General features: G+C 34.1%; 4 protein-coding genes across 7 annotated transcripts; 1 reads left to right on the plus strand and 3 right to left on the minus strand.

Moving 5' to 3' along the window:
• Window positions 1-323: 323 nt before the first annotated feature.
• On the minus strand, window positions 324-8,777 carry LOC18042239 (GDP-mannose transporter GONST1). Of its 3 annotated transcripts, XR_002905276.1 has the most exons (11): window positions 8,335-8,776; window positions 7,026-7,196; window positions 5,922-6,153; window positions 5,635-5,774; window positions 4,205-4,334; window positions 3,812-3,910; window positions 2,142-2,296; window positions 1,626-1,742; window positions 963-1,060; window positions 580-839; window positions 324-415 (listed from the first exon to the last, which is right to left on the minus strand). XR_002905276.1 is itself a non-coding variant. In XM_006432154.2 (10 exons), the coding sequence occupies exons 1-10, from the start codon at window positions 8,343-8,345 to the stop codon at window positions 778-780; spliced, it is 1,215 nt and encodes a 404-aa protein (XP_006432217.1). In that variant the 5' UTR covers window positions 8,346-8,776; the 3' UTR covers window positions 422-777. The 3 variants fall into 3 exon arrangements, 2 of the variants coding, with proteins under 2 accessions (XP_024039226.1, XP_006432217.1); XM_006432154.2 differs by lacking the exon at window positions 324-415 and having other exon boundaries at window positions 422-839; XM_024183458.1 differs by lacking the exons at window positions 580-839; window positions 963-1,060 and having other exon boundaries at window positions 8,335-8,777.
• Window positions 8,778-13,955: 5,178 nt separating this feature from the next.
• LOC18042240 (ABC transporter I family member 10) lies at window positions 13,956-16,919 on the minus strand. 2 transcript variants are annotated; one of them, XM_006432156.2, is made up of 6 exons: window positions 16,719-16,919; window positions 16,404-16,578; window positions 15,831-15,917; window positions 14,702-14,827; window positions 14,494-14,616; window positions 13,956-14,252 (listed from the first exon to the last, which is right to left on the minus strand). In XM_006432156.2, the coding sequence occupies exons 1-6, from the start codon at window positions 16,787-16,789 to the stop codon at window positions 14,043-14,045; spliced, it is 792 nt and encodes a 263-aa protein (XP_006432219.1). In that variant the 5' UTR covers window positions 16,790-16,919; the 3' UTR covers window positions 13,956-14,042. The 2 variants fall into 2 exon arrangements, with proteins under 2 accessions (XP_006432219.1, XP_024040263.1); XM_024184495.1 differs by lacking the exon at window positions 15,831-15,917.
• A 715-nt stretch (window positions 16,920-17,634) lies between these two features.
• On the plus strand, window positions 17,635-19,239 carry LOC18042241 (NAD(P)H-quinone oxidoreductase subunit O, chloroplastic). Its single transcript, XM_006432157.2, has 6 exons — window positions 17,635-17,937; window positions 18,040-18,095; window positions 18,218-18,283; window positions 18,389-18,430; window positions 18,664-18,723; window positions 18,979-19,239. The coding sequence occupies exons 1-6, from the start codon at window positions 17,700-17,702 to the stop codon at window positions 19,006-19,008; spliced, it is 492 nt and encodes a 163-aa protein (XP_006432220.1). The 5' UTR covers window positions 17,635-17,699; the 3' UTR covers window positions 19,009-19,239.
• Window positions 19,240-19,241: 2 nt separating this feature from the next.
• On the minus strand, window positions 19,242-23,199 carry LOC18042110 (5' exonuclease Apollo). The gene is made up of 4 exons (XM_006432158.2): window positions 22,786-23,199; window positions 22,584-22,689; window positions 22,058-22,269; window positions 19,242-21,038 (listed from the first exon to the last, which is right to left on the minus strand). The coding sequence occupies exons 1-4, from the start codon at window positions 22,972-22,974 to the stop codon at window positions 19,707-19,709; spliced, it is 1,839 nt and encodes a 612-aa protein (XP_006432221.1). The 5' UTR covers window positions 22,975-23,199; the 3' UTR covers window positions 19,242-19,706.
• Window positions 23,200-24,705: the final 1,506 nt, after the last annotated feature.

A 24,705-nucleotide genomic window follows, 5' to 3' on the forward strand; every position in this document is an offset into this window, starting at 1 on the left:
CAAATCTTTCCATGTATTCCGAGCACAACCCACAACGGATATCTTAGTAAGTGGCTTCAAACCTCCGGAAAATTCAAATCTTATGGTTTGGACTTTTGGGATCAGTGTCAACTTTTTGGTGAAACCCTTACTGACTCTTATCTAGATCCTTTTGATAAGATTTTCAATTTGAGTCTAAACTTTCTTAATCAAAATTACCAAACGATTAATAACATGATCATTTTGACTGTTTTAAAAGCCATTATCCAGGCACAAATGCTTAGCACTAAAATCACTTATATTAACCCCACTTCTAACAAGATAGAAGAGAACTCGAGAAAGAATTCACAAAGAAAAGTAAACCGTAAAACAATATACTATTTCCAGCATCTTCTATTGCTTTTCATTTTATCCATGAAACATGACTAATCTTGATCTGCACAACAAGAACTCCCATTAAAAATTATATGACGGGGGAAAAATCTAAGTTCCCCAATAGAAAGATAGAATACATGTCAGAAAACAAAATAGTGGCAAGAGTTTTCTTTCAAAAGGAAAAAGAGCACCCACATGTCCAAACAATAGAATCCCATTTCTCACCTCCTAACAGAGTATCATCCTTGAACACCTTGTTTCCTCTTCCACTATAACTGCCCAGGCAGTTCTCCATATTGTACAACAGCATTCGTGTTGTGTGAAAGTAATACAACATTAGACATCTTCGTTTGACACAATCTTTGAAAGTATGGAATATATGGTAAATTTGCAACAGTTGCAGTGATTTACGATGGTTAAAACTCATCCTGATTGGGATCTTTCCCACATTTTGGCTCTGGCAAAAAATACGCCAGCCAGCAAACCTGTAGATTGCAATTCATTGAGATAATCCTATTGAAAGAAACTCTTGCTAGCAGTTGGGGAGGATTTTGCAAGGAACTGTAAAACACATCTTTAATCCAAGCCATTCAAAAGAGCGAGCTTACCAAAGAAGATGCTAGCTGAATTTTCTAAACTGGTAGGGACTTTGAAAAGAAGGATGCCAGCAACCGAAAGAGGGATCTTATTCAGTGATCCCACCAGGCTGCAGTTTGCAAATCAGTGATGAGAAAATATAATCTAAATCGGTCAATAGAATATTAACACTTTAAAGCAAAGCACCATAACCCCAACTATTGAAAAGCTATTATAACATGAAAATTAGACCAAATGTGGGAATTTTTCACATTCGAACTCAATCAGGTGCTCAAGTATTAAAATCTGAACCTAAACTGGAGAACAGTCAAAACCAGAAAAATAACACTTCAGCATCTATTCAGCTGCATATCCTCCCTATTATGTTAACCAACAATTGACATCAATCTGAAGACAAAAATCAGCTATTCGAATCTTATTTTCAGGCTAGTTGGCTAGTTAATCTATTATTCTATACGCCAATGACATGTTTTCAGGCTCTGCACAAAGCCTCTAAAACCACCTTAGTTCAATCTGCACTAGTTAACCTTAGTTGAGTATTGGGGGAAAAGAAAAACTGGAAATGATCTGCTATGATAGTTTTATGTGCTAGGATTGGTCATGTCTCAATACGATTGACCCATATTGCATCAAAAAAATCATCATATTGGCCAAGGAAATTTTTGCCATCTTACCTGTATGTGGTAGCCCCAGTTTGATGAAGAAACCACATGGAAGTGAAACTGATCGCCAGACCAAGAAATCCACTTAATGTCATTACTAACCAGAAGCTAGGCAACCTCAAAAGTGGTCTGCAGACAAGTGTATTTCAAAGAGTTCAGTTATCATGAAAGATTTGGTTATTGTGCATCAAACATAAGGTTTAAAATTACAAAGAAATAACAAGCCAGAGTCAAGTTATCATAGAGTTATGGTTAAGCTCATCAGATGTAAGAGTACAAAGAAAAGAATAAGCCATATACACAAATAGAAGAAACCAAAAAAGGATAGTATAGTATGAAACATGCAACAGTTACTTTGAAGGCATCCACACAAGCAAGGAACATGCTAGCTCTTGGAATCATGTCTACAAGGTTATACAAAAAGACAAAGTGGGTTGGGCTGAAAAACATAATTGACCTCAGCTTTATTGTCAAATAACCAAAAAGGAAATGGAAAAGGCCAAAATGAAAAGGGAAAAAATAACTCACGTTCTAGAAAGATAATCCACCTCGTTGAAAACAATAACAAGAAGAACACCCAAAGGCAAGGAAAGGCTGTTATTTAGCAAGACCATTGAAAACTCATTCAAGTTTCCAGACTTGGTGACTTGTTTAGCTGTATCCATGACCCTACGCAAAGTCAGCTGCACCAACAAAATTAAACAAATAGTCAACTAACTAATTTTATACTTAAATTGCAAGAAAACAAGTTAAGAGGGGATCTGAGAAAACCAGTATTCAGATACTACGATCATGAAAGATGAATAAATTATTTACAAAAGATAACAAGATGCAAACAGAACACCTAGGTTTACCTGTATGCAAATCATTAAATTTGAAAATAGACCCAGTCCAAAATCATGTCTTTTAGCCTCTGACTGAGAAAGAAAAAAAACTTGACTAGTAAAAACCAGTCAAGAGAAAATAGAGCAATTTGATACCATCTTTTACTTATAATTATTAGTTTTTTCTGAAATCCAAAAATACCAAACATCCCAAAAAGGTGAAAATTTGCATGTCAGAAAGAATTTGAGAAAAAGTTTTTCAAAAAATAAAAATTTATTTTTCAACTTCTACAAAGGAAACCAAAAACAATATGTTAATATTTTTGGCATTTCTCAAAGTCCCTTTTCCATTTTTACCAAAGAAATCATACTCTTTTCCACTTACAAATGCCAAACTAGAAAATATTTGCCATTTTGGATCTTGAAAATGCCAAATTTAAAGTACCATTTACATTTTTTTTCATATTTACCAAAGAAATCATACTCTTTTCCATTTACAAATGCCAAAGCAGATCATACCCTTTTCCATTTACAAATGCCAAACCAGAAAGTCTTTTGCCATTTTGCTTCTTGAAAATGCCAAATTTAAAGAACCATTTTCATTTCTAAAAAGAGTTTTAAAAAACACCAATTGGAAAATGTAGCAAATGCACCCTTAATCTCTTGATATTGTTCCATGAAGATGCTTAAATTGGCCATAATCACTGTACAATGTAATTTGGTAAAAGCAAAAAAAAGCCATGCATTTATCATATACAAAATATGTATTTGTCAATTTTCTTATATCGACATTCATGATGTATTCTGAAAATTTTATGGTGCTCTTCGACCATCTTGTGCAAGCAACCATTTCTTTCTATGAAATACAGGAAGTTCATGATGGAATCACCCCAAAAAGTTTTGCAATCAACACAACAATTTTCTCATTTTATACTTCAATTGACAAAAAGTCTGCTAGCTGTTCTTTTTTTTTTGGGGGGGGGGGGGCAGTATTTGGTCAGTTGAAAACACATAATTCCCTTATTCTGACAGTCTTCATGTAATTTCCTGCTCCTTACTGCTAGATGAAAGCATAATTAAAGGCATGTCTTGAATAATATTGATATCAATATTATAAACTGACACCAACTATGATGCATGTGCCCCCTCCAATTCCAATACCTAGGATGTTGCTAAGGCAGTTCTCCAATCTCCATGGGTAGGAAATATAAACTAGCAGACTAATAATAATAACAACACATATTACATAGGATTATGCTTCCATATATTGGTCAAAACAATGTCAAAGTCTCTACAGAAAAAAAGGGAAAGTATGATAGAATGAAATTATAAATTGCAGAAGAGAAAATAATAACCTCCAAACCATATACTTACAGAATATGATGCAGTTAGGAAACAATTTATAATCTGCCATGCATAGCCGACAGCATGAAAAGATAGATCAGTAATCCCTCCAGATATTGCTGAGATGATCTGCAGCAGTCAATGGCAGGAAATCTTTCATTTGAAAAGTCAATGACTTTAGACTGAATTTGTTTGTCATATATGCTAAAAGAGTGAATATAAATCACTATGATAAGATGTTTTGAAGTACAAGAAAAAAATTGAAGGAACGAAATAAGAATACAAGATCTTGCATTGCCAAAAAAGAATCTCTCAACTGAAAGAATGATAACATTGAGTTCATTAAGTTGTTTTTGATCCTGATTTGGTACCTCAAAAAATAATTATAAAAAAAATCTCCAATATCATAGTAATTGAACATACCATTAGGAAAAGAGCAGCCCAGACTCTGTTGTCATGACGCTTGTTGAACAAATACATTTCACCAACAGCAGTTATTACATTGGTAACATTCTTCAGCACTGTGACCATAGCTACATTTATATATTTTAGACTGCAGATAAATTTAAACATAATTAAGTTAAAAGATGATGAACCATGACCTGTAACACAAGAATTAAATGAAGTTGCAACAATTATTAATCTTGTAAGTCAATCTATTGATTGTCCATAATATACCTTAATGACATGAAAAATGGGTAACACAAGAAGCACAAGGAAAATCCACAAGTATGTTCACTACTTGAGCGCAAAAAAACAGAAAAAGGCATTTGTTGATTTGTAGATCTCTTTACATTTTATTGGTATCTGTAGAACCAAGAACATGCTTTGATGAGATTTGGGGGTGGGGAAAAAAAAAAAAAGTAAGAATGGGAACTGGAAAAAAAAAGGTCAGGCTATCTCCAACGACATTAAAAGACTAGGACGGAAGATGGCTCCAAGACTTGACATCTTTTGAATGCTTACATATAGTTATGGTAAAAGCTCCCCGAAAATTTAAATATATATTTTTTTAATTTCCAGTTTTCCTTTTGTGACTAAATGTATCAGAATGACAACTAGAATCCTAAACCTATCTTACCCAAGGCCAGATCAGCCACCATGTTAAGTAACATGTGAACCCAAAATCTAAAGCTCACGAGTAAAAACTCAACAATAGAAGCTCTAGTACCTGAAAAAGAAAACCATCACGCATGATAATCTTAAAACTTTGGGAGAGAAATTGAGGACTGTTGCAATACCGAAAACCATAGGACCTAAGTTGAACTTGATTATGTATTTTCTATGGAGTTCTGATTAGAATAATAGTTTAAAACAGGTGGGAATCCACATGAGAACCAATAGTTTTTATGAACAAGATTTCATTGAAAAGATAGGAATACAAGCATTGGGCTTTTTTACATAAAGTGCCCAATGTAAAGACTCAAAGATCGACTTTTTCACTTCGTAGCAAAAGACCTCCACCATAGCATCTAGTACCCAAAGGTGATATTAACTCAAGTGCTCCATTAAATGGGCAAACAAAAAGAATACCTCTTGAGTTTTAAAAAAATCGCAAAAATCAGCATAAGAGCAAATCTGGCTGAGCTCAAAATACTAAACTAAATTTCAGTAGTCCTAAAGTTAAGTCTACGTCTCTGAATCTTACACATCAAGTCTCAAAAGATGCCTCTATTAACCATTACCGGTTAGCTTCTAATACACCATTTCACAGGCAGAAGATAGCAAGTTGGCAGAACAAAGTCAGTCGAGAAGCTACTTGATAAAAACTTCATTCCAACAATTAAACTCACAACGTTATCTTCATATGAAACCAACATTAGGATAAATACTAATGGGAATTAAATTCATACCTAAACATGCTTGTAATAAGCATCCCAACAAATATAACATTTACGGGCAACCAGACCTTTATCAGCCTCCAGGTTAGTGGTTCTGTTGATATTACCCCAAGAAAACTCAATATGGTCACTGTAACCACTGAGATAAAATTCTGCATCCACAACAGAGTCATAAGCTTGTTAGATTTCAAAAACTGTTTCTAAGTATTTAATTAAATGTATGAAATAAAATTCCCAACAAAAATTACTGCCACAGTGTAAAATCAAAAACCTCTACTCTAATTTAATTAGGATATTACCTGGTAGACCATTAAAGATATCCCAGCATCGAAATTATAGCCGGAAAGTACAAACTTGTTAACCAATATCATACTGCAGGAGGAAATGCAATAAGCACAGCCAGACAGCAAGGCCTGATTGGGGAATTTAACTGCCCTGCTACCACGTACTATTCTATCTCTACCTTTTTCCAGCCTACCACCTTCAAGATCAATTTCATCGTTTTCAAGGGCCTTTATGGCAGACAATGACCTGTATGAGATATATACATGAGACATAAATGACTAGTAAATGCTGAGAAGCTTTCCTGTTATTAGGGTCTCAACAGATGAGAGAAAGGGAGGAACAATGCAAGTAACAAACAAATATGTACTAGCTCAAATTGAACATAAATCAAATAAATGCATCAAAGAAACGAAGAAAAAAGAACCGGAGTTAACAAGAGTAGATTCAGTGATTGAAAGAAATTGCTCTTAACTTCAGATTTGACGCTCATGCTTAACTCAATCATTATACATTTAAACATTAAAATATAAAGAAAGCCTAAGAAACACCAATAAACCTTGCTTAAATCTAATGTCAGATTCGATTGAAAGATGAAAAATGATATTTAGCACTAGAACAGACTCCTACAAATCAGAATCAACTTTAACAATTGGTCATATTGATCAATTGAAGTACAAATCAACCAAAGAAAGTTCTCATTTGAACTGAAAATCACCAACTTTCATTACAAGTTTGGACCTTTCAAGGACACCCAACCCACTTGCAATACATTACTCCAAATCTCGGCTATCAACATAGTACACTTTCCATTCTCATATCAAAACTGGTTTTCTTCCTAGCTTCATTTGCACATGACTTACTGATTAGATACAATATCACACAAAGCCCTGAATTTTTCTTAAAATGAGTGTTGATTGTTATTTGATGGCTGCTAATAGTAGCAAACATTACTTGTTCCAAAAACCCTTTCTCAAATACAAGGTAAGATAGAATCTTATGAGAATCTATTGAATAGAAAGAACAAAAACAATAAAAAACATGTGCCAAATGTGTTTAGAAGCAGCTTTAAGTATCGCAGCCAACACCATAATGAAATAGTACTTCTCAGTGAAGTATACCTGCTAACTACATCTCTTCTCACTGGACTAGAGGACTGCTCTACGACTCCATTCGACTCATGAAATTTGTGGCCTCTTTCTCCATTCCACCTAACTTTACTCACATCTTCTGCATGATTTCTTTCAAAGGCCAGATCAGGGGAATCAAATGACGCACCTGCCGACAGTGCCCTTCACCAGAAAAAGTAATTATAATCATCAATATCATGTCCAAGATTAGAAACAATAAATTACAAAACTATTATCAGCGATGGAAGTCTCAACTATCATAAGTACCAGAAAATGGTTTTAAGCAAACAAGTTCAAGAACACCCAAAGGAAAAAATCCTAGACAACCCCCTCAAATATATAGGCTGTGAAGAGCCCCCCAAAAGGGCAGCACAGTTGGTTGAAAGCTTGGGATCTAGAGCTTGGCTGTATCAAGGTCTCAAGTTTGATCCTCCTGGTGAGCTTTGAAATTCCACCCTTTGTTGTCTCCTGGGTCATGGGTTTGGGGGCGCCTCACTGCCCCCAAGTTTAGGGCCTGGCCATGGCGGACCCATGATCCACGTCGATGCAGGAGTTTGGGTTATCAAAGAAAAAGAAAAATACAAGGCTGCTAAGCAATTACAATAAAAGAATAAAAGGAAAGTCTGCTGTCAAAGACTCTGGGTCACAACTTCAGAACTACAAGCACCTAACTGCCCTAAAAATTAACAAAGACCAACAGATGTTGCTTCTAAGATCTGATCATGCAATCATGAATTGACATCCTGACTCAAGTTATCTCCAGAACTCCAATCACGGAACTTTTTGCAGATACAAATTCTACTCCAAGATTGCGCCTAACAAATAAATCTCTAAAACAGTAATTTAACCCGAAGAAAAAAAGAAGACAATATACAAACTAGGCGCATCCTTGTTATCATGGTTCCACAAATCTACAAATTGCTTCCAATTTTATGACAATAAAAAATTGACCATCAGCTGCATTCATAAATAGTTGAATAATTATCAAGTGGCCTAAAAAGCAAAAAAATAAATACCATCATAACTCCAACTCAAATTAACTGAGTCTCTGATTGACCTTTTAGTGTCCAATCCAGCAATGCACACAGCATCAATTTAAGAAATAGAGTAAAAAAGTATACTAAATTACATGTAAAGTTGTAAACTATTTAACCAAAAATAGAAAGATGCAAAAAGCAAATAAAGTTTCAAAAACTAAATTCATATATATACATATTAAAGTACCAAACTTTCTGAACAGGATCATTAATGAAAATGAGTAGCTAAATTCGAAAACAAGTAATTAAAATAAAGAGATTACCTTGAACCCATTAGAGCTAAAAGCTCAAACAGCTGCAAATAGCAGCTTTTCGATCACCAAGAACTCATCAGAGTTCACAAAAGTAATGATAAAAAAAATCAGGGGAATCAAGGGCTGGATTGAACAAAAAAAAAATGAAAGCTACCCTTTTGAGATTTGAGCAGGAAAAAAACGGATATAAAAAAATAAAATCAAAAATCAAAAGGGGTTTTGGAACTCTCTCTCCTTGCAAAATACATAGAGAGAGAGAGAGTGATTGATTATGAAGTGAAAGAATAAAGTGAGATTGAAACGAGGCGTTTTGATTACTCAGGAAAGATATTCAACTGAAGAAAGTGAAAAACTAACAAATTTTGCTTTGTTTGGTTTGTCTGAGATTTTGAGAATTGTGGGTGGAAGTTTTCTCGGAGTTTGATTTGTCATTGGTAACGATACTGAGGCATACGTTAAAGACAATTTGGGGTAAAATATTCCTTCACCCTATGTAGTCTGAAATAATTACCCATTGATCCATTATATTTTAAAAATTATCTAAAACGCCACCATAGTGAATTAGTTATTTATCTCCCCCCCCCCCCCCCCCACAAAAACTCTCTTTTCTTAAACGATGTTCACGTGATACTACTCTAATTAATTTAACTTTTATCTATTCAAACTTTAATAAGTTTTCGTCCACATATAACTAAGTATTTTTAAAAAGAATAAAATAAAATATAACTCTTTTAGATAAGATATTGTATTAATTGTTTAAATAATTAATTTTATCACAAATTAGCTCACATTAAAGTTGATTGGTTAACTCGACATAATTATTAAATAGATGAAACGAATTCAACATATTATAATCTGAAAAGATTAATTTTTATATTGTGCTGACTTCAAATTAACCAGCCGTGTCATAAATCGCCATTAGTATTACGTTTGTGATTGTGATTTTGTCAAAATTAGTAGGGACGTATAAAGAAAACGTATACTATATTTGTGATTTTGTCAAAATTCAGGGACTCCAATCGTTATTTCCCCTGTGTATTTGACTGAAACTGATTATTATATCATCATCTAATTTTATGTAAATTTGACATCATACGTAATAAATAATTGCTTAATAAATAATTAATGACCGGAGCGACTATGTAAGGTTAGGGGGTTTGAACAGCAAATATTAATTCAGACAAAAATTTATTAGGATAATTACTGTAATCTAAGCTTAAATTATTATTCAATTACATCATACCACCCTTGCACAAAACTCCCCCAACTCCTCCAAAATCCCATCTTAACCTCAAACAATCTGAAAAATCAGCACCAACACCCCACCACCTCCAAGTCCTATTCATCTCGTTTCTCACCACACTGGCTAACAAAGTTCACATTTGTATTGTTTGGGCATATTAACATTTTATACCAAAACAATTTTTCCATGTTTCTTTATCTCTAAATTAAAGAAGGTGATAATGAAATCAAGCATTTTACTTTTTTTAAACTCTTTTTTTTTAGTAGTGCAGAATTCATGCTACTCTAGAATATGCAAAAAAATATAGTGAAATGATATATTTTGTTAATCTACTAAAGCACTACCGAATACCTTAAAGATTATTATAAAAAAAAGAAAGTGAAATGATATATTTTTAAAACCTTTAAGTAGTCCTAAGTTACAATCACAATTTTACAATTACTTGAGATTATACAAAAATTTAAGTCGTTCATGTGGTAATGAACCTTATTGTTCTATTCTTACTTAAAATATGATCATATTACTTCATACAACATAATACGATCAGCCAAATATGCTTATTTTGTGGGAAATTTATATCTTTAATGTCAGTCGAAACTGCATCATGCAAATTGAAAGGATCCAACAAAGAAAAATGCAAATTGCAAGGTTCCCAAACAAAGAAGAAAATATTGAGTTATAAGTTAGACGTGATTAAATTAAGAGAAATTATTTACCGACCACCTGTTTTTTTCAGACGTTTTAAAAAATACACATATCTTTTTTTTTTTTTTTGCTGATTTCCACCTGAAGTTACAAAATGTATCATTTTTCCACTGCCGTCTAAACTTCGTGAGAGAAGTTAACAAAATATTAATAAAATGACTATTTTACCCCCTTAATGTAAAATTACTATTTCACCCTAATTAAATGAAAAAAAATTAAATTACTTCAATTTTTCTTTGCAATTTAGACATTAGATAATAAGTTAAACAAAATAATCTGGAATATTTTTACCTTTTTTTCCCTCTTTCTACCACGTTTAAATAACATTGAAATGACAATTTTACCCCATAACATCAGCAAGGTTATAACAGAATGCAAACGGAAGTGGAAAAATGCAAGAAAATATAACTTCTAGTGGAAATCAACCAAAACAAAAAAAAAATATGTGTATTTTTAAAAAAATTAAAAAGAGCAGGTGATCGGTGGATAATTTTCCTTAAATTAAATGTATAAATAAAAGAATAAGAGATTAAAAAAATAACTCAAAAAAACAAATATATCAATAGACGATTTTAGTAGAGTTGACAAGTTGCAACTGTGAACTTTCAACAAACACTTTCACATTCTCATATAGAGGTGACAATATAGGGATCATTTCATCTAGGTCCTTGGCTCAAAATACAGCCAATTCCCAAAGAATTAAAAAATCATCATGTAGGTCCTAAAAATGATTATTCTAGTTTGATTCATTAGAGCATCTCCAAAAGGCTTTATAAATTTTACTTTTCAAATATTTATTTGCTTACCTATGTGGCAAATAGATGAGTGAAAAAAGATATTATTCTCCAAAAGACTCTTCAAATATAAATAAGTTAATATTATTTTAATTAAATAACTATTTTTTTAAAGGAAAAGTCAATAGTAATTAAAGCACCTTTCTCTTTTTCTTCAACAAAAAGTAATAAAGTATAAATTGAAGAGGGAGAAAATAACTCTTCAAATTGAAGAGAAATGATGAATTTAATTAGAGTGTCTTTTGGAGACTTAAATGTTGATGTGGCTCTCAAATAAGTAATAAAATCTTATTTGAAAAGTTTTTTTTGTGATGCTCTTAGTTTTTCACCAGTCTTGAACGTCAGTCCCCAGCTGATTAAATATTGGAGACTTAACTAATGAGTTTAAAACTTTTGAAATTTTATTTATATTTAAATCATACATGTATTGGTTAGTTTAATTGATAAAGATTTAAAATTCAAATACTATTAACACAGATTGAGAAGACTTGGTTTTTAGATTCACTATCAATGTGATCGTTTCAAAAATATTTATCACTTATTTGTATTTATGAGGGACTTTATTGCATTGAGTCATACTTTTACCAATTGCAAAATAAAGTGTAGGTCACTTTCCATCAACGGTTGGCCTTTCAAGCCTTTAAACAGGCAGCAATTTACAATACAAATCTTTGACAAATAACTTCTTCTATTTTTAGCAGAGAATCCACCATGCAAAGTCAGACGAAAAAAATTAGAAATTTAGGCCACTCATAACTAAAGTTAGATGCACATCCATTGCAACAGTCTAGTGGGTGGATAATGACCGTGCTTTATAAACCTCAATGGCAATAGAAAAGTGCATGATTTGCGTTGTGTGTTGCATGTGCTTCAAATGAATATGCATTTTTTTTAAAAACCAAATTTGTGGAAGCAACGGGTTTTTTTATTTAAATATACCCCATTTACATCTAAATACTAAATTTATACACCATTACATACACGTGCCCCAAGAAGAAGGAAATGTCAAAAATACTCTTAGAAAAACCATCTATACACATTTTCTCACCTCACCATTTTAAATACTTTCTCACAACTCACAATTCTTCCTCTTCCGCAGTTTTCTCCCCTCTCTCTATTTCATTTCTTATTTCCAATGTAAAGATTTTTACTAAACATAAACACTTCGAAAAACTTAAAAGTAGGTGCATTATCAAATGGTGGATAAGGTCTATTTGAAATTTAAACATTTTATATGCTCAGGGTTTGATTTGATTTCATAACAAGTATATTTGCTAATGATTTATGAGTTTTTAATAGTAGATTATTCATTTTAGTGCTTGCATACACACACACACACACACACAATTGCATAAAATGTAGGGATAATATTCAATTTAAGTTTTGGGTGATTGAAAAATGATTTCAAGAAGAAGTCCAGTACAAAGTTGGATAAGTCAAGTATTTAGTCTAGCAAGAAGTGAAATAAATGAGTTAACTAAATCAAGTATATAGTTGAGCAAGAAGTCAAGTAAGGAAGTTAAGTAAGTCGAGTATCTACTGTAGCAAAAACTAAAGTTAGTCGAGTAAGTTATTATGTAAGTCAAGTAGGAAATCGAAAAATATGTCGAGTAATAGTAAGCCTAGTAGTAAAGTATAAGTTAAGTAATTACTCGAGTAGTAAGGAATAATTCAGGTAATTAGTGGAACAAGTCTCTAAACAAGTAGAGTAGAAGTTAAGTAAATTTATGAATAAATCGAGTATGTATCCAGTAAGTTTATTGAATAAGTAGAGCATTAATTTTAAGTCTTTTGAACACGTGGAGTAGGAGCCTATGCGGGTACATGATATATGCTAGTGTCTCAACTCTTTGCATTTATTTCTGTATTGCCATTACTTTATGCTTTATTTATTTCCTTAATGTTGTTTAAACATGTACTAAAGTCAAAATTATTTGTCTATACAGGATTTGATGGAGGATCGTATATGGTACGTTGTCTTTAAGACGTCTTAGAGTTTTTGGGTCATGACTTGAGTGCTTGGAGCAAGTGAAAGGCTATCCGAAGTCATTATATAAGGATTTTCCAATCTAAAATTGTATAATAATGACTTTGGTAGTTGTTATGAGATGGTATTGTATTTAATGTTTGTTACATAATTTATGGTTGTTGCAGATACTATTATTTGTTAATGGTTATTGCATATCTTTGAAGATAATTACTTGCTAATACTAACGAAGTCGAGAATTACCCAACTTCCATGAAAAAGTTGAGAATTTTTCAGGAGACTTAATTGGTCGTGGTTCAATTGAAGTTAGGTATACTTAACTTGTTACCAAACTTCCATGAAAGAAGTTCAAATTTTTTCAAGGGACTTAACTAGTCGTGATTCAATTGAGGTCGAGTATACTCAACTTTTTATCCGACTTCCATGAAAGAAATCAAGAATTTTTCATGGAACTTAAATGGTCGTGGTTCAACTAAAGTCGAGTATGCTCAACTCATTACCCGACCTCAATAAAGGAGTCGAGAATTTTCAGCAGACTTAATTGGTCATGGTTCAATTGAGGTCAAGTACACTTAACCCGTTATCCAACTTGATTAAAGAAATCGATAATTTTTCCAAGACTTAATCATCATGGTTCAATTAAGGTTGAATATTATTGGCTCTTACCGATTTACATGAAAAAAGTGGGGAATTATTTAGAGGATTTAAATGGTTGTGGTTCAATTGACGTTGAGTATACTCGATTCGTTACTTCACTTGATTGAGAATATTTTCATACTTTTCCTATTTTTTTAAGTATATGTGCGTAAAATTAAAGAGTGAAATAATTTAAGACATATTTTGGGTATCTTGGGGGGGGGAAAAAGGCATATCTCACGCAATTCCCCCGAGTGCAACTCAGTTGTCACAAATTTAGTTTAAGTTGCAGAGCATTTTCTTTTGAACAAAGATAGAATGATGAAGGAAGACAAAAAAGGAAATGATCTCCTTAAGAATTGATCCTCTCAATATAAGAGGATTGTCGACTTTTAATGAAATTTAATATGCTTACTCCATCCGCTTGCATAACAATCTTTCCATCTTCCATGTAAAAAGCACCATCAGCATACTCGAGCTCTTCTAACCGATGGGTAACCCACAAGGCTGTAACTTCTCCAGAATCACCCAACAAATTTTTTACCGCTTCAATCACCCCAAACTGGTATAAGATAATGAAAACAAATCTTGCTTCAATATTGGCAACAAAATCTAGAATCAACAGGTTGCTATATATAATGTATATGAGCAAGCATTAAAAACTAATGTCAATGAAATGGTTATTAATCAACGAGGAATTTGAACAATTGTTAACTGTACTTCATCATGTTCTATCCTTGCCTACAAACTTGACGTCATTAAGCATTATCTACACTGAATTTCAGGTCTATCATTTAAATTACCTGATCACTTTCATCCAGAAATGTTGTGAGCTCATCCAGTAGCAACACCTTACATGCTTCAGCTAAAGCACCAGCAATTGCAACCCTTTGTTTCTGACCGCCACTGAGAGTTTGAACTGGTCTCTGATAAATGCCTCAGAAGATAAACCCATCATATATGTGTAAGAATTTCAGCCAATGCCTCAATTATCTAAAGTACGTAATCTACCTGCAAGTAGTTAGACATGCCAACAGCATCCAATGCTTTTGCCACCTTGGATCTGACTTCATCATGAGTCAGATTCAGATTACCTAGGCCAAATGCCACATCAGCTTCTACCGTAGGCATCACTACCTGAAACACGTCAGGTGATGCCACTGTAAATTTGCCCAATTATTGCATATTCAAATTTAGTTAAAAGAACAGTCAATGAACTGGTCGATCAATTATCTAACTTCATTAAAATCATCTGACAGATCAAATATCAAGTGGTGCTATTTTCTAGTCACAGAAAATGGGGGTAAAAGGAAAAAGATAAGAATACCAATATTCTTTTTATTTTAGAGAAAATGCCATGACTGATCACAACCAGAAATATTATAAAAGCAGAAGTAATGAAGTATAATATTACAAAAATTCCTGAAATCACACTTGGTTTAGAAGGCCAGGAAAAATGACCTCCTATCCCTTAATCCACTCTATAAATTGAATCCTCACCACTCCTTATGCCACTCAGTAGTACACGTACCCTTTACCAATCATGTTCAAATCAGCCAACAATCAAAGACAAATTCTGCTAGGGTTTTCTCTAAGAAAAGTGGCCGCAACTCGGAAACAATGATACCTCAGCGCCAAGGTGGAGCTCATCAGTGTTTTGCAATTATTTTATTTGCTAGTTTGGGGACATAGTTGACAACCGAAATCAAGGCTCACCCTCCTGAATACCATTGACTCATTACAGACAAAAGCTTCATTGGAATAATTATGCAACCTCCAGTTAGACTAGCATGAATTCAGGGAGAAAATCAGAACCTATATCATGAAATAACTACATAAAAGTTCACCAATTATTTTCTAACTGTCTGGAACTATGGCAACCATAAGACACTTGTAGATAAAATGCAAGAAAAGGGAATGAATAGATTCTCCTAGCTTGTGACATCTGGTTTGCAAGAAAGAACATCAAGAGAAAGACATGAATAATTTATAATACTGTCCTCTGGCTCCACCAAAATTTTCTGCCAAATGACTGGTATTTAATAAAAAAAATCTAGAAAATAAAATGGGCACAAATTTCCTGCAAAATGTAGGTATTAATTATTATTATCTAAAAGATGAAAAAGAATGAGAAGCCAACCTGATGGTCAGGATTTTGGAAAACAAAACTCTTAGGCCTTTTGACATACACATGCCCATTTGTTGGTTTCAAAAGACCTGCCAAGACCTGCACACTCCAAAGTAAAAAAACCAGCAGATCCATCATTATTCATTTGCTCGATTTTACGCTACACTTATACCAAAAACACATGACGTAGAACACACGTCACAATCACTATACCAGTTATTAGTCATATGTTTGGGAGTGATTTTTAAACCATTAAGAACAATTTTAATTATCAAAAATAAGTTTTCATTTTGCAGTAAAAAAAAAATTCCTAGGGCATTTCTCAAGTACTTGTCCAAGCAAACTTTTTTTATCTTGAAGAAATTTATTTCAAGTTATGGTTAGCAAAGCACTTTATAAGTGTTTTCACAAAAGTTCTTTTACAAGAAGTGCTTTTACCATAAGTGTTTTACTCCAAAGCTCAAAAGCAAGATCTTAAACTCAATCCAACAATTATCAAATGTTAAAAGAGCAGGAACCAAATATGCCTAAAAGTATGCCCTCGAAAGCTCAAGCAAGAAAAAGGCACAACAAAACTTAGTTTACCTTCAAAAGGGTAGATTTACCACAGCCATTAGGGCCAAGAAGCATCCACAGCTGGCCCGAAGGAACCGAAAATGAGCAGTCCCTAAGAATTGGCACCAATTTGCGTTGCTTTTTAGTGATTGAATAGTTCAAATTGCTACATTCAATTGCAACACCACTCTCAATGCCATCAATCCTGCAGATACCCAAAAAACAGAAATTTACAACCAGTCACAGAAAAAAAAATAAAAATAGCCCAAAAAAAGCACACGAGGTGTTTGATAAATTGCCTAGCTGAAACGAAAATTGTTTTGAAAATTTTCTTTCAAATTGAACCTAGAAGGATGGATGGAGTGGGGCGGAGAGAGAAGATGAGGTGTAACTGTAAAGGAGCGAACGAGCCTCATCACTTGTAAATCAATCAAAGCAATTACACTTCAACTGCTCAAACTCGTTTGCTTCTGCCAATTGAATTTGAATAATTTTGGCTAACATGAACTTGTCTTCGGTCTGTTTTATGTTACTTGTATGTTGTATTTCGTTTTACTATTTTTTTAAATTATTATATAATATTAATATATTACTCTTATAGACTTAAAATAATTACCTGAGATTAAAACAAATTTTTTTAATACAAAGTGTGAATAAATTTTAGGATAATAACACTAATTATTTTAACTATTTGAATTTGTTTCTAAAATTTTATTACCTCATTACCGTTTGAAAGTTACCTTATTTTATTTTTTATATCAAAATATAAACTGAAAATCGAAGAGTAGATATGATATTTTAATATAAAATTCACTAGTTTTAAGTTCGATAAGTATGGAGTAAAAACAAATTCTAAGAGAAATTAAAATGTCATTTTTATAAAAAAATTAATTTGACCAAAATACGTCTTTAAAAAATATAAAAGTTGACTAAAATTTCAAAATAAAGAAGATAGTAAGTTAAAATAATTAAATTTTTTTGGAAGGTATCGCTTCTTTTTTTTTTTTGTTAGAGTAATGTGACATTTCGATAAATATTATGTATCTATTCTGAATATATTTTATGAAGTTTTTTGAAACAAAAAATTGAACAAAATAAATGAACCAAAATTTCTAAAAGAAAGTTGAAAAAATATTAAGTACATAAAAATAGAAAATAAAAGGATTTACCGGGAACCAACGGATTTTTGTCTTTGAAACCTGGCCGTTGAGAATAAAAAGTAAAAAAAGAAAATGTACAATCATCTCTTATCTCTAAAGAGCCAGTCTTTCTTCTACATTCAACTGAGCTCTCTTCATCATCATCTTCTTCTTCTTCTTCTCTTCCATGGCGTTGTCTGCAACAGTCTCACAGAGCTCATTCTCTTGCTTCACTTCATTCACTCAATCCTCAAGAAAAAACCCTCTTCGCTTTTCATCCATTAGACCCATAAAAGCTGCTGCTGAAGCTGACAAAGAAAAGCCAAAGCAGACCAAAACTCAAGACTCCAATTCTGCTTCTGCTACTAGTAGTGTTCAGCCTGCAACTGCAGCTCCTAAGCGTCCCAATAAGCCGGTGTATTCCAGTGAGTTTCTTGAATTTTCTGGGAAAATTTTGATCAAATTTAAGGAAACTAAAACGGGTGCGTTTTAAATTGTTGTTTGGTGTTGGTTTTTGATTTGGGCAGTGAAGAAAGGTCAAATTGTGAGAGTTGATAAAGAGAAGTATCTCAATAGTATCAATGTAAGTGCATTTCACTATTTCAGTTTCTTTTGGAATAAAATTAAGATGTTTTGTTAGTTTATGGCTTCTAGATCGCTTGAATTAAGAATTATGAAGTTAGAAGTGTTTTGTTTTCATTTCAGTATCTATCAGTTGGGCATCCACCTTACTACAAGGGCTTGGACTACATCTATGAAGATCGTGGTGAGGTATATTTTGTTACATTATTTAGCAAAAAACATCAAATGGTGGTCTGAAATTGCTTCATTTGAGCAATTTTGCTTTTCTGACATTCCTTTTTGTTGCTCTTTCAGGTTCTGGATTTACGAATTTTTGAAACGGGGGAGCATGCGCTTGTAAGCAACTTCTTATGCTCCATGTCTTTGCTTTTGAAATTTCCATTGATAGCTGAACTGCATTGTCATCGAACTTCTATGGAATTAGCAATACCATTGAACTTACAGTGAATTGATGCTTCCATATATCATCCAAATTTAGAACAAATCACGGCCTAGCTAAAAGAAATAGAATTAGGAACATGAACATGGAGTATTTTTACTATAGCTGACGACAATTCGTTTAATTACAGGTTGCATGGGTCGGTATACCTACTGCACCAGCTTGGTTACCAACAGACATGCTTATCAAGGTAATGCTAATAGCATAATGCTACATTCACTTTCTATGATGCCGCTGTTTGATAGCATAAACTAAGCCAATATGAGAGTTAGGTTGATAATCACAGTCTGCTTGTTACTCGTGCATCGAGCTTGAGCTCATCCAAGATCAGTGATGAACATGTGCATTAGCCTATTCCAACTTCGGTTGACTTTGATTTTATATTTCCCGTTAGTCGTGTTCTGTGGTGTTTCATCAAGTGCTGACGTTTTGTGCTTGTTTGCAGTCGGATAAGCTTGATTATGAGAGATTATGAACTCGACTCCAAGAGCAGAACTACATTATTTTTGTGATGGATTCCATTGCTTTCTCAATGTGATATTATACATCTTGCTTCTTGAAGATCTCTTTGTTACATCAGCAGCTAATGTAGTAGCTTGTTCAAGATTGTGTCAATATAACTGATGTTGTATGCTTTCGCCTGGAACTGGCTGATATTTTTGGCGGCTTAAAGCACTCATTTGGCATCAAAGCAAAATATAAAGATTTGAGGTAATGATAATATTGTGGCTAAAAAAGAGTTGTAAAGTTCCTAAACTCCTTAAAACTCATAGAAAGTCATTGATTCCAAAGCACTGCCAAGAACCTATGGAAGGTGGATAAAAGTGTTACAAATAAGCTCCATTACCTGACCAGCTAACAAAGTAGGCATAACAAAGAAGGCATGAAGGCTTTCAAATTAGAATAAGATTAACCGTACAATCTCTTACATCCTATAAATTCCAATGTTGGCTAAAGATATAGCATCTAATGGGATGCACCTTATTCATGCAAGAAAGAATCTAAGGTATAACAAACATTTTTACCTGGCATGACAAGCATGAATAACTGTAATAAGATATTGTATAACTTGCTACCATACTGTTGTATGAATCAACTGTAGCTCTGGCATATGATAGAAATCGTAGATTGAAGAAAGCAAATATGACATCTGTATTCTTCACTGTAGAAAGATTAAGAATAGCACTGGAATCTCCTCTTGGCACGTTTGTTGGCATTAATGAGTTCCACTAAGGAGGGAAGAGGGCGTGGTACAGGAACATTGTTTGACCTGTACAAGTTTCTCAAGCTCTCATTAAAGTTCTTTGAACGATCAATGGTTGCATGAAAAGAACTCCTATAATCTTTTTCGACGAACTTCCCACATTGAATTGCAACATCTGTCTCTAACTTTTTCTCAATTATGTGCCCATGATTCACTTCAGCATCCGTCTCCAATGATGGGAATTGTTGTTCTGTTTTTTTGGCAATTATTTCCTGAGGGTCATCTTTCATGGATTCTTTTGTCTTTTCCTCACATGAACCATCTTGTGAATGAGAAGAACTCTTACAAACTTCTTCTGAAGTGACAGCTATCTCTTCCTCGTTCTCAAAACTATTCTTGCAATTCAATGCAGCATCCACCTCTTGAGAGTAGAATCCTCGTTCTGTTCTATTGACCACTATTTGTGGAGGGTAATCTTTCCCGGATTTCTTTACTTCACATGAAAAACTAGAATCCTCAAGACTGTGTCTTGCTCTACCAAATAACGTCACAGGCAGCCTCTTGCTTGGGGAAGACAAATTTAATATCCCTTTCAGAGCAGCAGATCTTTTAACTGGTTTTGGTTCAGAATCTGCGGAAGTCTGGGCTGGCCTTTCAAGCAAGGGAGTGCAGACCACATCTTTGTCTGATACGTCTAATTTTTCTGAAGTCTGTAAGTTAATATCTAGAAGCTTCCAAAGAGGATCATCTGAAGTTATTCTACTGAAACAGTGCTTCCTAACATAATCCAATTCCATAGCTCGGCAGGTGGGGGTTGTTGATACAACCCGTTTTGGTGCAAGAAGCTCCAAAGCCCACTCTAATTCTTCCCTAGAAGAATGCATTGAGTAGCAAACATGCCAAACACCAAACTGGTCCCTCACAGCTTCATTAAATCTAAGTTTCCTTTGACTTTGAGTCTCAGCATCATCTTCCTCACATGCATACCACTGTGCTGAAGGGCGGATAATAAGGGGCTCAGGCTGGAAATTAGCTTGTGCCTCTGCAAGCATTGCACTTGCTCTTTCATACAGTTTAGGAAATCCATCAAGCATCCGGAAACGAGAAGATGGATCTTCGGAGAGAACTTCAGGAACCATGAGTGTCAGAGACTGGAAACACTCTGGATTGGAGGTTTTATCAACAAATATCTTAGACCCAAAGGTTTTTGATACAACCGCCAGAATCTCTTCCTGACCAAGTAGATCGCATGTCAGATACACTACAGGCACATCAGGGTGCTTCCATATACAACTGATTACCTGGTTTATAAATAGACAACCGTAGACATTAGTTCATTGTTGTTCGCAATTTAGACGATAAAAGAAGGAGTTGGTATATAATCCCCCATGGAAGACAAACGACCAAACATCCCACACAACTTCTACACAGAGAGAAAATGTAAGAATGCTGCATATATTAAGAGCATCAGCATACTATTTTATTCAAGTTCAAACTGATTAGAGCATGTGGAAAATTCCACCAAACAAAGCTCAGTACAAATTTCATTACATGCCAAGTCTTCTCTCTAGTTTTGCTTCTGTGCCTCACCAGGTATCATTGTCTTTAATTCCCAACATTTGAATAATGAAAGTGTTAGGAAACAATATCCATCACAGAGATTATTGTTCAAATAGTCAAAATAGTATCTATTTGTGATATTCAGGAGTTGACATGTCGCACTCTTTTGAATTCACTCTGAAGCAGTTGATAGGAATTCTATAATACCAATGATTACAGCCAGTTGACAATTCTAATGATTCCTAGATTGGAATAAAAATATCGAGGAGAGATACAACATTTTCTGGACATAGGCAAACAAAATTTCACTTTTGGCAGTAAGAAGACAATACGAGAGGCGTGCAGTCTTAAGTCAGTGCCATACAATCACAGCAATATTAAACCAATTAAGCCTCTATTCCTGAAACCTATATGCAGTATTTTTTACTATAAAACACTTGAAATTTGTTGAAGTGCACCAACTTCTACTACAGATTGTATCTGTATGATAAACTTTCAAAATATGCCCTCATCAGACGGTACCACTCATAACTGTCACTCCACGGCAAAAATCAATCTGCATATTGAATGACATTTACACAAGCATCAAATGTGCAAACACTCCCATACTTGTTTCTAAGCAAAGATTGAATGTTTCTTTAAGCTTATGAAAACTTCTAAAAACAAACATAAAATGCACTATTCTTAATTGGTGGGAAAGCATCCTGAGTCAGAAATCATTTTGAACTGCAGAGATACATGAAAGACCAACTGAGATTACCTGGTGGATAGCGGAATGCTTGCTCGGGAGCTTCTGAGAGAACTTCCCAAATGTACAGTCCAGGAAGAGATAATCGAGTTGACATCTTGGTAACTTTCCTCTCTTCCCAACATATTTCTCTGGGAGGTTTTGTAGGCACTCGGGTGTTAGCCTGCAATCTCCAGTGTGCAGGATGGTACCAAAATTCCCTTCAAACAAGAACATGACTGCTCCTGAGGTTTACATAATCCATGCCACACAAGGAACTATCTGTCATTAGGGATCCTCATTTCATTATCAACATGACGGCATAATTACAATGCAATACATTATTCATACAGTTCAGAATAATCTTAAAATAAGAATAAGAATAAGAATAGATTTTAGGGGGATGAAGAAACCTAAACAGTTCATAGTCAGTGTCACATTACAAAAAAAAAAAAAATACAAACACATCTATCATAACATCAAAATAAAAGCAAATTGAGAAAATAAACTAATTAAAAAAAAAGGGAAGAAGCAAACAAATAACCAGAACATCAAATACCAGAGCAGTGATTGGCATCAAAAGCCGTAACCGTAAATTCCCCATCAGGGTCATCAATAACCAACTCTTGCCCCACTTCAATACCCACAAACAAGCACTCATCAAGCTGCAAAACAATTAAATTATAAAAATTATATTGGCAAAAGTTTTTTTTTTAATTTCTTCAAAATTAGTACCACTAAAATGGTAAACAAAGGGAAACCTGAGGGTAATGTTGAAGAATAAGGGATTTGGTGAGGCGGGTGGAGTAAATTGGGAATTGAAAATGAGTGGAGATGCCTGTGATGTGATCCTTGTGGGCGTGTGTTACGAAATGGTGTCTCTTTTTCTTCGAATTTGGACTGAATGTGTCTACTGAGAATGGTAACCCTCTTGGCATTTCTATCGGCATATTGTTTCTTTCGTTCTACGTTCGTTTGGTTACTGCGAAAACGAGGGAAAATTTTGAGAGAGAATTGGGGAAATGAAAGGCTTTTAAAATATAAATTATGAAGCCCAAAATCAAAGCTTTCCAGGGTACGAAAGAAAGCGCAGGAAATTTGGAAATCTATGGCGGTAAAATAAAATTTAACCGTGTATTTTCATCTTAACAGCCATTGCCGTTTAGGGGTATGCTTAGGAACCATAGACGGAATCTCAGATTGTCAGTCGTCGCAGCCATTTAATGGGGTATGCTGAAAAACTATACAGAGCTAACAGCCCATTAAGGGTTGGCCCATCTAATTTGTTATCACCAACTCAAAAAAAAAAAATATTAATAGTTTAATATATTTTATTTTATTTTTATTATTTTATATAACAGCTTTTGAAAAATAGAGGGGGTGGGAAAGGTCCATATAATTTTTTTTATTTTTTATGATTCAACCGCCAACTAAATAAAATTATTTGAAAACCACTTATTATTGGGATAGCTAATATTAATCTACTATATCATTAGAGACAAATTTTTAAAAAGATTAGGACTGAAAGTTTTTCAGAAATAGGATTAAAACATTCTAAACAGACAATAATTAATCCTCATTATTAAATAATGATTCTTTATTTGTTTCTTATTCCATAACGATTCCATATTAAACTACTACACATATAAATAGAGAGCCGCTCGGTGAAGAGGAGTATCTCTTTAGTTTGATCAGTTTTTATGTTCGGTGTTGATCAAAATTATTCAAACTTGAGTGCCCAATCAAATAATGCTCATTGACAAGCACACGTCCATGCAGATTTTGTACGGACGTTTGGAGGCAGCTCAGGCAACGGGAATCAGCAGCATCTTCAGCAAAATCTCAATTTCTTCACGAGAAAGAATCATGGGCAAACAATCTGCTTCATCAAGGCTCTTCTTTTACGATTTGTATGGTGAAGGTGCAACAGTCCAAGTCATGGCAGATGCAAGAAACTCAGCAGACATGAAAGCGGTCGAATTCTGGTCACACGCTGATTACAATGACTTGACGGCCCCACCGAGCAAATGACTTGGATGGTCACACGCTGATTACAGTGACTTGATGGCATCACGGAGCAAATGTTGAGTGGAATGGTCGAGGATATCACTAGTGGCTGCACATTGAAGTATAATACATTTAACATTGATTTCACTCCCCCTTTCAGAAGAATTGACATGATAGAACAGAGAGCCAACTTGCAAATACCAAAAGACTTGAGCAGTGATGAGGCTTAACAAATACCTATCAGCTGCATGTGTCAAGTATGACATCAAATGCCCTCCTCCTCAAGACACTTGTGGGGCACTTTCTGGAAGAGCTTTGTGTGAATCCAACATTCATCATTAACCATCCTGAGATTGGATGAAGCAATGGCTCTGGATGAGGATATTGGACAGGCGCTGGAATATGGAATGCCCCCATCTGCTGGCTGGGGTCTGGGTATTGATCGCCTCTCAATGTTGTTCACTGACTCACAAAATATCAAGCAGGCGATTCTCTTCCCTGCCATGAGGAAACCTCAAGGCTCAAAATATATAGGCTTATATAGCCGCTTTCCATATCTTTACAACTTCCATAATGCATGTAGTCCTATATTCTTTTATCTTCAAATTAGTATTTTTATTTTTGCGACATTGCTTTTCAATAGAATCAAAGATGTCAACAATTTCCATAACGCG

Source organism: Citrus clementina, unplaced genomic scaffold (assembly GCF_000493195.1).
Source record: "Citrus clementina cultivar Clemenules unplaced genomic scaffold, Citrus_clementina_v1.0 scaffold_5, whole genome shotgun sequence".
NCBI classification, from domain to species: Eukaryota; Viridiplantae; Streptophyta; class Magnoliopsida; order Sapindales; family Rutaceae; genus Citrus; species Citrus x clementina.

Bases quoted from the DNA above. Each gene is read 5' to 3' on its own strand.
- LOC18042110 (XM_006432158.2), bottom strand. From the start codon at position 22,974: ATGCCGATAGAAATGCCAAGAGGGTTACCATTCTCAGTAGACACATTC. The intron at 22,690-22,785 runs GTTTCCCTTTGT...ATTGTTTTGCAG, and splicing joins TTCTTCAACATTACCCTCAG to CTTGATGAGTGCTTGTTTGT. The intron at 21,039-22,057 runs GTAATCTCAGTT...TTTATAAACCAG, and splicing joins AGCATTCCGCTATCCACCAG to GTAATCAGTTGTATATGGAA.
- LOC18042240 (XM_006432156.2), bottom strand. From the start codon at position 16,789: ATGAGGCTCGTTCGCTCCTTTACAGTTACACCTCATCTTCTCTCTCCG. The intron at 15,918-16,403 runs GTAAACTAAGTT...TGGAGTGTGCAG, and splicing joins GTAAATCTACCCTTTTGAAG to GTCTTGGCAGGTCTTTTGAA. The intron at 14,617-14,701 runs GTAGATTACGTA...GGCATTTATCAG, and splicing joins GCATGTCTAACTACTTGCAG to AGACCAGTTCAAACTCTCAG.
- LOC18042241 (XM_006432157.2), top strand. From the start codon at position 17,700: ATGGCGTTGTCTGCAACAGTCTCACAGAGCTCATTCTCTTGCTTCACT. The intron at 18,096-18,217 runs GTAAGTGCATTT...TTTTCATTTCAG, and splicing joins AGTATCTCAATAGTATCAAT to TATCTATCAGTTGGGCATCC. The intron at 18,284-18,388 runs GTATATTTTGTT...TTGCTCTTTCAG, and splicing joins TCTATGAAGATCGTGGTGAG to GTTCTGGATTTACGAATTTT.
- LOC18042239 (XM_006432154.2), bottom strand. The intron at 5,775-5,921 runs GTAATATCCTAA...TTGTGGATGCAG, and splicing joins TATCTTTAATGGTCTACCAG to AATTTTATCTCAGTGGTTAC. The intron at 3,911-4,204 runs GTATGTTCAATT...TGACTGCTGCAG, and splicing joins GGGCTGCTCTTTTCCTAATG to ATCATCTCAGCAATATCTGG.